We start from the raw sequence: 14,803 nt of genomic DNA, 5'->3' as shown, positions 1-14,803 counted from the left end.
GATGACGACGACGACGACGACAACCGGAGCGAGCGGCCGGGCGACCGATGCTATCCGGGGGAAACGCCACGGCATGCGCGACCGGCGAAAACGACGACGGGGTCGATCGATCATAGCATCGTCACCATCATCATCGCGAAGCCAGCGAGAACTAAATTAAAACGGGTTCGATCGCGTGCATTATATGGTTAAAGATTCCCTGCAGGTGAGCGAAACGATATGCCCAACGACCGTAGCAGAGAACGGATCACGCACATGAGCTCCTGCACATATCAGCAGCCGTCAGCTTACCATTGCCCTTGGAGTTGCTGCAGGAAGGTCAGAAGGGTGTGCCAGCTTTGTCATGCAGGTGAAGACAGAAGAAGGAACACAGTTTCGGTCCACGTTTGCACCTGTTAGGTCATGAGTCTCTGACGAATTGTGTCACATTTTTTGGTTTGGTCTGCCCAGTGTGGATCCCAGATATATAATTTACAGGTAGTAGTAGTAGTTTCTTCGCTAAAATTAGCACATAACACTGTGTGTGTTGGCTACCTGTGGCTAACCGACTCTAGGGCTGTACGATATACTATTATGCTACTCGTAAGTAGAATATATGTATTTTGAGAATATACGGATAAGTACGTAGAGTGGTTCAAGCAAATAATGTCATTAGCTGTCGAAAAAACTGCCACGACCCACGAGCATCAAATCAGTTGCGACGTACTACTACAGTACAAGGCTTTTATCTGGAAGCCGTACCCTCTTTACCGTAAGCGCAAAATTAATATTTGCAGTCCGAATTAGGTATTTCTTAATCTATTATATTATTAAAGGAATAGAAAAAGGAGCCTCCACGTTCGTTCTTATTGTCTAGAAATTGTCACATTAATCGGAGAAAAAGAAAAGGCAGAATCCATAGAAATACAATTTAGAAATAGTTAAAATTCAAAATTAAAAAAGTAAGGAATATTAGAAGAGGAGACTAGAGTCCATATAGAAATACAATTTAGAAATAGTTGAAATTCAGAATTAAAAAATAAGAAATATTAGAAGAGGAGACTAGAGTCCATATAGAAATACAATTTAGAAATAGTTGAAATTCGGAATTAAAAAATAAGGAATATTAGAAGTAGAGTATAGAGTCCATATAGAAATACAATTAGGAAATAACTAAAATTCGGAATTAAAAATAAGAAATATTAAAAGTAGAGTATAGAGTCCATATAGAAATACAATTAGAAAATAATTGAAATTCGGAATTAAAAATAAGGAATATTAGAAGTAGAGTATAGAGTCCATATAGGAATTTAAAACTAACTAAAATTCGGAATAAATATAATAAAATGAAAAGTAGTGTTTAGAGTCCGTATAAAAATACAATTTACAAATAACTAAAATAAAAAATTAAGAAAAACATGAAAAAAAAGAGTTTAAAGTCAATATAGGAATACAATTTAGAAGTAACTAAAATTTGAAATTAAAAATTAAAGAGTATTGAAAGATGAGTTTAGAGTCCACGTAGAAATACAATTAGAAATAATAAAAATTCAGCATTAAAAAAATAAATATTAAAAGATGAGTCTAGAGTCCATATAAGAATGTATATAATTTACAAATAACTAAAATTTGATATTAAAAATAATTAATAACTAACACGTATATAAAATACAATATGAATATTACACATTAGTAGTTTCGTAAAGTTATTGTAAAATTTAAAATTATATTATCATTGTAATATATTTTAATAATATAATAAGAAAACATATATGCTATTATATGAGAGAAAATATAATGAAGCTACCCGTGCAATCTGAGCGGACCACCATGCTAGTTTATTTTGAAGACATTAATCTGGTTACATATACTGATCACGGATTCAGATGAGGTGCAATTACAACTGTGACTACACTTAAAACATTAGACATAATCTTATCTATCTATTTTTGTTATCGAGATCTGGTGCTACAACAATAACATAAATAACCTTTGGTACAATGTTTTGCTATGAACAGTGCGATCCACTAGTCACTGATGTTAAACGGGAACGGCGAAGGGCATGTGCCGAGGCAGCATCAGACCGAAAACGCGTTAGACATGCCAACGCGCGGCCGAGCAAACAGTAGATCAGGGTTGCAGCTAAGAATTAGAGGCCCTGCCGCCCTGGTACGAAATGTGTAATGAGGCTTTAAAATTTGATAGCCAAATCCTCATGATACAATAATCAATCACGATGACTGTATTCTTTTGGAGGGGTTGGGCTCCACAAGGAAAACGGAGCGATATATTATCACATGATTAATTAGATATTAGCTAAAAAAAACTTTTAAGATAGATTAATATGATTTTTTTAAAACAACTTTCCTATATAAACTTTTTACAAAACGCGTACCATTTAGCAGTTTAAAAAGCGTATCTGCGGAAAACGAGTGAGGGGAGTTGGGAACATATGTGAAAGAACATAGCCTAAGCTGTATTTGGGAGAAAAATTTCCCAACCTCTTATCTCCTAACATAGAAAACGAAGCAAGCAATTAAAGCGAGATTAATTAAGTATTAGACCAAAATTTTAAAAAATAGATCAATATGTTTTTTTAAGCAATTTTGTTATAGAAAATTTTTATAAAAAACACGTCATTTATTAGTATGAAAAACGTCTTACTTTTAGGCCGTGTTTAGTTTCTCCCTTATTTCCAACTTTCCATCACATCATAACACATAAAAGCTTTCCTACACACATAAACTTCCAACTTTCTTTTTTAAACTCTCAGCTTTCTTCAAACTTTTAACTTTTTTCATGGAAAACACACCCTTAGTTCCTGCAGATGAGGCCGGCGGTCGAAACGCGCTGGCCGGCCAGATTGACGGCCTCGCGTGCACCTGCATGCCTGCATCAACGCGACGCCACTGACCACGCACCCCTCGCCCTCGGCGCTGCACGTTTCTCCAATCAATCGATCCGTGCCGTGACGGGCGCTAAAAGAATAGGGGGAAAAAACGGGTGCAGACATATGAGATTAAGATTAGTACACGCCTGGCGCCGCCGTGGCAGGTCGGGCGTGTGTGCTGCGCCTTGCTTGAACGTCATTCGAAATTTTGCAGATGGCACGTACATGTGCGGTTTTGATTTTTGGGAGTTTTCAAAGAAGCTTAGAGTACGATCGAGAGGTAAATTCTGTCACGAAATCGCGAGGTAGACGGGGTTTTACGCCTACGAGACGAGAGGGTACTCGTGACGGCTTGCTAGTTGCTATTGCTCTAGCTAGTAAATGCTGTGATCTTGTGAATATCGAGGTACTCCTTGAACGGTCCTTTTCACACCAAATTCTTCGAGTGAATGAGGTTTGTTACGCCACTCCACAGCCTGTATGAAACGTATTTTACGTCTATGGTTATAAGTTGAATAACAATAGAATAATCTTCAAAGCAAGATCTTTATATATATAGTTCTACTACGTATTAACAATACAAAAGATTAAGGCTGAGTGGCTGACAATAGAAAGCGTAAAAAATAAATTAATTAACATCAAGATTGAGAACCGGCTACAGGTTCTTAATTAAAATGGGCAAATCTTGGTTAATAAGTATGTAAAAATCATATTAACTTCTGTGAAAAATGGTCACATTTTTTAGAGAAATGGTCAACATAATGTAATCACACTAAATTTCATAAAACTAAACATATTTTGAGAACATCATCACACAACTACTTATTTAAGTTAAGTTAGTATATGCAAACTATGGAGCTACTGTTAATTTTATCCCAAAACTACATGTTTTAAATTTTATATCAAAAAAATTGTGCTAATTTTAAAAATTACATCATGACAATATTGTGCTAAACTAAATATTTCATCTACCCGCTTCTCTTTCACACATACATTTATGTGTTTACATTGTGGATTAAATGCATGTTTAGAGCACCCGCAATAGTAAAGTAAGGTGCTCTCTATAAAACATGTACATCTCAGCAATAGACTAGATTAATAGTAAACTACTTCAATGGTATGTCTACATGGGTATCTATAGCTGTCTAATCCATTGCCTCGTTTTTCTCTATAGACTATCTCCAGGTTAGTAGATAGCTTTGCTCTCTCTCTCTTCATTTAATCTCTTCCATGTAGGAAAATATGCTGACATGGATATCTTGTAGAGAGCCATATTTTCCTACATGGAAGAGATTAAATAAAGAGAGAAAGCAAAGCTATCTACTAACCTGGAGATAGTATATAGAGAAAAACGAGGCAATGGATTAGACAGCTATAGATACCCATGTAGACATACTATTGAGGTGGTTTACTATTAATCTAGTCTATTGCTGAGATGTACATGTTTTATAGATAGCACCTTACTTTACCATTGCGGGTGCTCTTAGGTTGGCCATAACCAATTTTGAATTTTAGAATTAATTCAGTTCTTTTTTGTTCTTTGACTTTACCGCTAAGAGAAGATCGAAGTACAAGAATCTGACCTCAAAACTATGTTACATGCATGGTATGAGTCACAACCAAAAAAATGCTCAAACAAGCAGGCCTGAACGATGCGGTGATTGTAGAAAATTTTGGTTGTAACAACAAAAGATTTAGTCGACTTCTTTAAGAAAGGTTAAAGGACGATTTTCATTACGAAGATCCAACGCGAACAAAATTTGATTAGACATGAATGAGCAACCAAAGCTAGAAGGGACTGTTACTCAGGCTTCTAGACCAGGTTTGAGTCCAACTCTATTTCGTGGTTGATCAAAAACGATTGTAATATGCCCCGTGTGATTTAATAGTCCTTTTTCCCTAAATAAATTTAGTTAACCATCGAGCTAGTGGATTATTCTGATTTTCCTTAGATTGTAGTAGCCTCTAAAACCTGAATTTTGTGATAAAAGTGACACTAATTAAACATATATGTTGTGATTTGCTCGCTTTGATTTAGATATGTTAAATTTGTAGTCGTGCAACAAATTTGCTCAATTTATGTTTTTATATAAAAATATCAATGTTTTACCAAAATTTACTCCTTTTTCACTGCTTTGTTGCCTTGTTATAATGGTTGGTACAGAACCCAAAAACAAAATACTTCCGGTCTTATTGTTTTGATTATGCTTATGTGAATCGCTTATTAACAATTTAAAGGCAATTTACGAGTAAAACTTTTATATACGTGTTCTTAATGATTTAAAAATAAATATTATAAAATAAATTACAATGAAAAAAAAATGAAAAAATCAGCTCTAAAGTTAAGTATTAAAACTTAGACTTTTACTTACAATAATAAGTAAACAAAATAATAGGGTTATTCATAATATGGCAGGGTTTTTGGTTAGTAAAATTAAAGTAAGAAAACACAGAGCCATGTTAAACACGACCACATGTATCACCCATTGACCTCCTAACAACTTGACAGTCAAAAACGTGTCATCATGGTTGCAGTTAAAAAATTATAAAGTTAAAATGATTTTTAACCGCGTGGTGGGCAATAGAGTATTGTTTACAAACCCCCTTGCAAAGGAAGAAAATCAAACCACACCTTATACAAAGAATAAGAAAGAATTCTCCCTTCGGTCCATCTCAAGCCCAATACTCACACCACCCCCCCTTTGACTCCCGCACACCTCCCCTCCTTTTTTTCTTTTCCCTCCCCTTTTAAATTCTCACGCCCACCCGCAATCGCCGCAAACTACAAAGCGAGCCAAACTTTGCCCCACACCCAAGGCCACGCGCGAGAGAAGAGAATTCGCCAATTCGGAGGCAAAAATCCAAGCGCGACGCAGCTCAGCCCAGCCGCCGGAGGAAGGAGCATCAGGCGAGGCGCGGCGCGGCAATGGGCAACAGCATCGGCGGGCGGCGCAAGGGCGCCAAGGTGATGCAGCTGGACGGCACGGCGTTCCGGGTGAAGCCCCCGGCGTTCGCCGGCACGGTGCTGCGCGACCACCCGGGGTTCCAGCTGCTCGAGTCCGAGGAGGTCAAGCTGCTCGGCGTCCGCGCGCGCCCGCTCGCGCACGACGCGCCGCTCCGCCCCGGGCGGCTCTACTTCCTCGTCGCGCTGCCCCGCCCCACGGCGCCGCCGCGGCGGGCGTGGTCAGGGGCGCTACACGTCGGCGCGCGGGAGCGGCTCGAGTCGCTGATGCTCACCCGCCGGTCCACCTCCGACCTCTCCCTCCCGGCCTCGGCGGCGGTCGGCACCGCGCCGCCGTCCCCGATGTCCACCGCCTCCGAGCCGGGCGGCGGCCCCGTCCGCCTCAGGATGCGCCTCCCCAAGGCGCAGGTGGAGAAGCTCATGGGCGAGAGCCGGGACTCCGCCGAGGCGGCCGCCAAGATCATGCAGCTGTGCGCCGCGGCCAACGCCAACGGCGGCGCGAGCGGCGCCGCGACGCCCGAGAGGGGGATACTGCGGACGCCCGAGCGGAGCCCGCGGTTCATCCCCACGCCGGACTGGGGCGTCGCCGGTGGCTTCGCGCGGACGCCGGAGGTGAGCCCGAGGTTCGCGGCGACGCCGGAGTGGGGCACCGGGTTCATGATGCCGACGCCAGAGAGGTCAGGGCTGCTGAGGACGCCGGAGAGGTGGCCGACGCTGCCGCGCACGCCGGAGTACTCGTCGCGAGACGTCAAGGCCGCCCGGAAGGAGGTAATGCATTGCTTCTCTCCAAGATTATTATTTGAAAAATATAATAATACTCCTCCCTTTCGAAATATTTTACGCCGTTGACTTTTTTTAAGTACATGTTTGACTATTTGTCTTATTTAAAAAATTTAAGTAATTATTAATTCTTTTCCTATCATTTGATTCATTGTTAAATATATTTTTATGTAGGTATATAATTTTACATATTTCACAAAAAAATTTTAAATAAGACGAACGGTCAAACATGTGCTAAAAAGTCAACGGTGTCAAACATTTCGAAACAGAGGGAGTACTCCATTACCTAATTTCAGGATTATTATTGTGTTTTATTTTTTTTGTGGTTACAAAAAAACGCATACACACTCATGCACGGTAGCGCCTGTTTTAACCCTTATCCAGAAAAGGGGGAAACAAATCCATGAACAATAAAAAAAATTTTACTTGATCTTAACTTTTTCTTTTTTTGCTGAAGCGCACGCGTAAATACGAGAACGATTAATTGAAGTGTGATGGTAGTTATAGAAAATATAATATTATGGTTCATGGCATTTTTTTTCTTTGCGCCCTAATAGTAGTGTGAACTAAGATTTTTTTCATAATCTAATTTTTCAGTCAAGAAAAATATTTCGTTCTCACAAACAAACAAAAAATGTCTTACTAAATTATCATAATTTCGAGTAGCAACACCTTTACCTCAACCTCCTCCCACGCAAAATTGTGTCAAAAATTAGCAAACCAAAATTTTCAGGTTGGCTACATAAATTTGCAGGTAGATGTTTATGCAAAAAAACAGTTTATAATCATCGAAAACCCAACTCTCTGTGGGATTTGGATCAAATGTTATAAAATGATGCTGTGTATGCATTGCTCAAATTGAAAAGAGAAAAAAACAACAATTGGGAATTGGATAATCGCGATTTTGAAGAACTTGTACTAGACGATTACGCGTCCTGAAGAGCATCGATCTGGAGCTGCATGGTTCACTAATCACTAGTGTGTCAAGCATGATGTTAGGCTAACGTATTAACGATGGGGCCCATCCAACAGAGAGAAAGTGTCATTAGAAGGGTCCCATGTCATGCTCTGACAAAGACAACAAATGGCTATTTTCTCTTTGTACTCGCACATCCGAGCACGACGCAACACGCAACGAGATGCATTTGATTTGGGGTGGTTAAAATAACTATTTCAGCAAAATCTCAACAGAGTCAGTTCATCTTAACCCAATTATTTTTTGTGCTTAGTACACCCAAGAAGATAGCACAGTACATCCACACAGTGTGTTGATTAATTAATACTGTTATTACTTTTGGAACGGACACTTTCAAAAGCTGTAGTAGTAATCAATCCAAAGCTGTCTCTTTCTCCATGAGCACGTACATACTTTGCCTGTAGATCTGTAGGAGCACAGCCAGTTAGAAAAAGTGAAAAAAAGAAAAGAAAAAGGAGAGTAAAAGAGACGATGCTGCTTGCTCTCGTCGCGTGAAATCAGCAAAGCTTGAGGCGTTTTATGTCGATGCTGACACGCTTTAGCAATTTCAATTACCGCCCAATCCAGCGTTGGTTTGCTGGTTGTTGTCGTGGCGCACGGGACGACGCGATCATCGCCGTGTTTAGTTCCAAAATATTTCTTCGAACTTTTAACTTTCCATCACATCAAAACTTTTATACACATAAATTTCTAACTTTTTCATCACATCGTTTCAATTTCAACTAAACTTTCAATTGATGTGAACTAAACACAGCCCATATCACAAATCACGGAGCAGTACGTACTGCAGCAGTAGTAGTAGTAGAACTTTTCAAGATTTTGACCGGATTGATGTGAGCGATGAGTGGCAGTAAAGAATACAGTTGCTTGTCATGCTCGCACTTGAATATCTGTGGATAATCAGGGGACTTTTCTCGGTTTTCTGGCTGCTAATTCAGCGTACAATTATCCGTAGTCCAGTCGTAGATCTCCAGCGGAAAAATGTTTTTGGTCCTGATGAAGTTTCAGAAAGAGTTCTCTGTACGCTTTCCACTGCTGTCAACAGATATCTACTTTAATACTCTTGATCGAAATGTGACGTTTTATTTTTTTTCCTTTATACGTGGCACTACATTTTCCTTCTCTGTTTTTTTTTTCTCATACCTTTCTTTGCATTCGCGGGAAATGACTAATTAATACTAGTCCTGTGTTCATCTGTGCTTGCAAACATGGAAATGATAACTCCATGTACAGTGAGATTGGTACAAAGCAAAATGTTCTTAAATTGATTCCTTCAGAAAAAGTGAAAGGTATGAGAAATTGAGAAGCAGAAGAAACATGGAATTATTATGTCATATGGGCTATGGCCAGTTCGCTGTCTTGGCTTAAAACCCATACTGGCAAAGTTTGAGGGATTAAACCATGCCAAGTTTCTTATTTCATAACCATCAGTATATCTCCGGCAAAATTTTCAGTCGCCGTCAGTGATGTGGTAAAATCGCCAATTTGATTTATTCGTTAGGAGCTAAAAGTCAAATAGACAGCCACAACCATTAAACTATAGCTCAGTTATTAGCAGCTGCAGGCAACCGTCATATGATAATTCTAGTCTTTCTTTGCAATTAACCTCATCACCATCAGTGATCCTTATCTAACTCTGCCAAGTCTTTTTCCTTCTCGAGATAATTAAAGAGAGGTCGATCGAAATGAGCGAAACGTTTAGCCTTTTCCTTCCTTCATCATTTTCACAATAATGCATTACAGTTGCACTTTGATATTAGCCTGTTACTTGCTTTCTTGCTTAATTTCTCCCCACGCTCAAAATCCTGACCTGTCGTTGTCTCCCTGACCATGCGTATACCGATTAACAATGACAATTGGTCTAAAGAGGATTATTATCAGTTTATCATTCGTCGCTTTTGCTGACGGTTTCTGAACTAATCTTTTTTCTTTTCTTGTGGTGTTTCAGAAGCGAACGAGGTTCGTGGCGATGCCAGACGAGATAATAGCATGACAGAATTTTCTGAAAATATGAAGTGTAATGAATCAATCAATCAATATATATATATAAATATATTGGAAGAAGCATGTTGGTTTCAGCCAGAGCCAGAGCCAGAGAAGACTGGAGCTGCTGAGCCCGATTTGCTTCGGTCGTTTTCGTTGGGACGAAGACGAAGACGAAGCCGCCGCCGGTTTCCTGTCTCGTTTCACACGATCGACATGGAGTTTTTTTTTTCTTTTCCGTTTTTCACGATGTTTTCAGATAGGGTAGACATGTTATACTGCTGTGTAATGTATATGCTGAAACTGTGATGCTCTCGCCATGATCTGTTGCTGTAGTTTAGCTGATGCTTAGAGGAGAAAGTACTACGAGTAGCTCTACGTATAAAGATACATTACTTTTGTGCATAGTGTTAGAAAAAGTGCCAACAAAATCGATCATCTCGTGTTGCTCTTGTTCGGCTCCGTTCTGTAGATATTTGGTAAGACAAAACGGCTTTGTAATTTGTTACTTGCTTGATGGATTTTTTGTTCTTATTCTTAACAAATATTGAATGACGCCATGCGACCAAACCCAATTTCGGCACACATCGAGAGAAAAATTACAATATCCTGTATAGTTTCCTTGGGATGTGATACCATTAATAAAGTTTAGGTCAGCCTGAGGCCTACCAATAATTGTGTAGTCCTCTTCGAAAACTACCCCTGCTGTTGAAAAGGGATTTCTTATATTTGTTTTTCAAATATTTCAAAAAAAAATTCACATTTCAAAGTTTTACATAAACTAGAAAAAATACCTGTGCATTGCAACGGGTGAAGGCTATTTTAATCTTATTATTGTTTACTGTGAGAATTCGCTTGGATATATATTTTTTTAAAAAATCATATCAAGTTAGCATGCGAGTTTTTTTTTTAAAAAAGATTTCTTATACAATATTTTCAAAAGCGAATAAACTTAAAACCCGACTCAAATATAAATCTGTATTTCCAAAAGCGAACGAACTTAAAAACCGACTCATACACGGAACCGGCAAAAACAACTTCAATTTTTATAACAATAGAAATATACTTCTCTTGCCCTATTGTAGGACAAGGCATAAAAATCTCTCTATGGTAGAACAATCTATGTGATGTACCCCGTGAGAGGGCGTGCCATGGTAATTTCGTAGGTTGTCCCCTTCCGGTGAGGGTGGTTTATCATCGGGAGGGGGGTGCTTGCAAAATTGTCATGATACGCTCTATGCATTATCAAACTATGGTCAATGTCATCAAAATAAGTCGCCCTACGAGAGGGCGTGAATTGACACAACGCGTCCTCCCATCTTGTATCACGTCACATAGCACGCTCTACCGTACGGCGATTTATATGCCCATAGGGTGGGAGGAATATATTTTTACAAAACATTAAAACGGTAATTATTTTTTAAATCTTTTAAAAGATAAACATAAATAAAAAAAAATCGATTTTGCTATTTCTCTGTCGTGTGATTCTTTTTTATGTCTCAGTCGATTTTCCTGCCGTTAGATCTTTTGTTGCAAGATTCGTGCAAATTGATCAGTCTAGATCAAATCTCATCCAACCTGGCCCGCTTCTTTAATGTGTCGGACTCAATTTTTAATTTTTCGATTCGATTTTGCTATATCTCACTCGAAAGATTTTTTCTTATCTCTCACTCGATTTTCTTACTCAAATTTACAGTGCATTTTCTTGTAAGTTACAGTGTAATTTATGAAATTTACACTGTAACTTTTGTAAGTTACACTGTAATTTTTGAATCTTCGCATGTAAATTTTAAATTTTGTATTGGATTTGGTCTTTTTATTGAGGATATGGTAATTTAGTGTCCATTATGGTGTTTCTTAATTGCTTTTTGCTTTTTATTATATCTATCGGATTTTAATCTAAAGATTAAAAATCTGTGTGATACGATTATAAAAATCTTTCGAAAGATGTATAGGTACTCCCAAAAAAATTCGTTGAAAAGGAACATATGTGCCGGGCCTGATCATCTTCCTCACCGCTCACGGATGAAACGTTTAACTGGGCCGCCCTAACTGGAGCAGCAACCATACGTGATGGGAATAAGTACACCGTAGGTCCCTCAACTTGTCATCGAGTTATACAATCGTCCCCAACCACAAAACCAGATATATGACATCCTTCAACTTACAAAACCGGTCACAATAGGTCATTCGGTGGTTTTGACACCGGTTTTATCCTACATGGCGTCTGAGTCAACGTAGGACCCACGTGGACCCCATATGCCAGGATGCTACGTCTCTCTCCCTTCCTTCTCTCTCTCACCCTTCTCTTTTCTTCTTCGGCAAGCCCGCCGGCGGCTGGGGAGAAGGCCGCCGGGGCGAGGCGGGAGAGGAGGAGGGCGGCGCCGTGACGGCGGCCAGTGGCGGCGTCGACGCCGGCGATCACCACCACGGCTAAAGTTGTGTTCTAGGACGGCTCCATGTTCGCGGCGCCGGCTAGCACGGTGAGGGACGCGGGTCGTCGGCGTCAGCGTCCACCTGCTTCGTCTGCTGCTCCGACGAGCTCCACTTCGACGCGTCGGCGCGCGCGATGGCGGCTCACGACGCGCTCCGGCCGGGCCAGCTCTACTTCGTGCTGCCCGTCTCAGCGCTCCACCGGCCGCTCTCCGGCCAGGAGCCCAGGACAAGGCCGCGCCCGCCGTCAAGGCCATCGCGGCACTCGGGGCCTCCGCCACCGCCGCCGGCGGCGGTGGCAGCAGCAGCGTGTCGTCGCGGGGCAAGAACGCGAGTCCCGCCGGCAAGCAGCGGCAGCAGACGACTGCTCGAGTGGCGCCGATACGACGAGGATCAACGGAGATATGAACAATTTCATCTAAAAAAAAAGACGATATGGCATGCTGCAAAGAATCAGTATAAAAATTGTCTGAACATACTATACAAGTATGGACTCCTCTATCTACAAATGTGGGAGCATCTAATTAACTAATTAGCATTTAGCAACTAATCTTTGATCAAACTTGTATATAGCAATTTAATAAGTTGGATCACTCATCGCCTTCCGAGATGGCGCTCGACCTCTGCATCTGCAATCCTGCGCGTTGGCGAGCAATGCTACCTCCGTTGATCCTCGTCGTATCGGCGCCACTCGAGCCGTCGTCTGCTGCCGCTGTTTGCTGGCGGGACTCGCGTTCTTGCCCCGCGACGACACGCTGATACTGCTGCTGTTGCCGCCGGCGGCGGCGGCAGTGGCAGAGGCCCCGAGCGCCGCGATGGCCTTGACGGTGAGCGCGGCCATGTCCTGGTCGGAGAACGGCCGGTGGAGCGCTGAGACGGGCAGCACGAAGTAGAGCTGGCCCAGCCGGAGCGCGTCGTGCACCGCCATCGCGCGCGCCGGCGCGTCGAAGCGGAGCTCGTCGGAGCAGCAGACGAAGCAGGTGGACGCCGACGCCGACAACGCGCGTCCCTCACCGTGCTAGCCGGCGCCACGAACTGCGCCATGGAGCTGAGCCGTCCTGGAACACAACCTTAGACGTGGTGGTGATCGCCGGCGTCGACGCCGCCGCCGGCCGCCGTTGCGGCGCCGGCCGCCTCTCCCGCCTCGCCCCGGCGGCCTTCTCCCCAGCCGCCGGCCGGCTTGCCCAGAGAAAGAGAACGGAAGAGAAGAGAAGAGAAGAGTGAGAGAGAGAGAGGGAGGGAGACTGACGTGGCATCCTGACACGTGGGTCACATTGATTCAGCCGCTACGTAGGATAAAACCAGTGTTAAAATCACCGAAGGATATATTGTGACCGGTTTTAATTAGTTAAGGGACGTTGAATATCTGGTTTTACGGTTGGGGACGATTTTATAACTCAATGACAAGTTGAGGTACCTTCGGTGTACTTTTTCCTACGTGATGCCGCCGCGTGCGCCTCATCTCCCAATCACTATAGTTGGTCATAAGGCCCGAGGCCCGAAGGCCCGGCCCACGGCACGCCTTTTTGGCCCGGCCCAAGCACGGCACGGCCCGACTTGGGTCGGGCCCGTGCTGGCCCGGCCCGACCGTCGGGCCGTGCCTGGGCCTCCCCACCAGCACGCTGGGCTGGCCCGGCACGGTCGGGCCGGCCCGGCACGATGGGCTGGCAGGCCAGACCCGGTACACAAAGTATAGGGACTAAAAATAGACATATAAATGTCAATGTCTAAAGAATAGGGACCTTAAATAGACTTATTTTAGCTATTTATATACCACATCACAAAGAAGAGGGAGGTAAAATAGACTTTTTTTTAGCTATACAATGTCACAGCCTAATAGGAGGGAGAAAATTTAGACTTATTCTGAGGAAAAGCACGATGGCCCATCGTGCCTTCGGGCCGGCCCGGCACGGCCCGAGGCGTGTTGGGCCGTGCCTGGGCTGTGAGTGCGGCACGTGGGCTGGCACGGCACGGCCCGGTGCGTCGGTCGGGCCGTGCCGGCCCGACAAGCCTCGGCCCAGGCACGGCCAGGCCTGGGCCGTGCCGTGCCGGGCGGCCCACATGGCCATCTATACCAATCACCACCTCCTGGGCCGAGTAAACACAAGGCCCCCTGATTGTCCGGGCCGAACAACATTTCGCCGAGCAACTCCGCCGTGGCCATGGAACCACATCCCATGAGGTCGTGGATAGTAGAATTAAATTTAAAAATATACAATTTTTTTTAATATTTTTCGTTTATATACTGCATAGGAAATATTTGCACAAATATTTTTTTCCGCACGACGGGAACGCGGGATCGAAACGGTGCCGCGCTTGGTATTCCACGGGACCGGCGATCGCGCAGGACGGGTGTGCGGCACCGTCTCGCTCCCGCAGCTTAGGAGAGCGGCAGCGTGGCGGAGGGCGGCACCAAGCGGGACGGAGCCGGTCGCGCGGCGCCATGGCGCGGGACCGTGCTTCCCGTCCCGTCCCGCGCGTGCGTGTGTCGCGGATGCAAGCATCACCTGTCAAGCATGCACGCACGCACGCACGCAGTTGATCCAGTCAAACCTCACAATACATAAGCACTTGCTTAGCTTATTAATTATTCCATCCTGATCTCCTCAGCTCCATCCATCGATCATTTCCAACCTAATTCCTCGAGAAAGTACAAGCTAGCTGGTTAGTCATATTGTTAATTTTGGCCTCCGTTAGGTCTATAATTAATCCAGACACAACCGAGCTGCACTGTTTAGCGTGGTGGAGGGCAGTTGCGCGGCACTGATGCGCGGGACTGTGCTTGTCGCGCAGCGCCGTG

At 43.2% G+C, this 14,803-nt stretch overlaps 1 protein-coding gene and 1 pseudogene across 1 annotated transcript; one reads left to right on the top strand and one right to left on the bottom strand.

Annotated features, from left to right (window-relative positions):
• The first annotated feature begins 5,648 nt into the window (after positions 1-5,648).
• Positions 5,649-10,022, top strand: LOC4340689 (uncharacterized protein At1g66480). Its single transcript, XM_015788455.3, has 2 exons — positions 5,649-6,599; positions 9,536-10,022. The coding sequence occupies exons 1-2, from the start codon at positions 5,796-5,798 to the stop codon at positions 9,578-9,580; spliced, it is 849 nt and encodes a 282-aa protein (XP_015643941.1). The 5' UTR covers positions 5,649-5,795; the 3' UTR covers positions 9,581-10,022.
• Positions 10,023-12,425: 2,403 nt separating this feature from the next.
• On the bottom strand, positions 12,426-13,259 carry LOC107278675 (uncharacterized; annotated as a pseudogene).
• Between the last annotated feature and the right edge of the window lie 1,544 nt (positions 13,260-14,803).

The sequence above is a fragment of the Oryza sativa genome, chromosome 6, assembly GCF_034140825.1.
Source record: "Oryza sativa Japonica Group chromosome 6, ASM3414082v1".
Classification (NCBI taxonomy): domain Eukaryota; kingdom Viridiplantae; phylum Streptophyta; class Magnoliopsida; order Poales; family Poaceae; genus Oryza; species Oryza sativa.
Note: the sequence above shows the minus strand (reverse complement) of the source record. Positions and strands in the feature narration are given on the sequence as shown.

Coding starts and splice junctions, on each gene's coding strand:
- LOC4340689 (XM_015788455.3), top strand. CDS start 5,796: ATGGGCAACAGCATCGGCGGGCGGCGCAAGGGCGCCAAGGTGATGCAG. Junction 6,600..9,535: donor TCAAGGCCGCCCGGAAGGAG/GTAATGCATTGC, acceptor GTGGTGTTTCAG/AAGCGAACGAGGTTCGTGGC.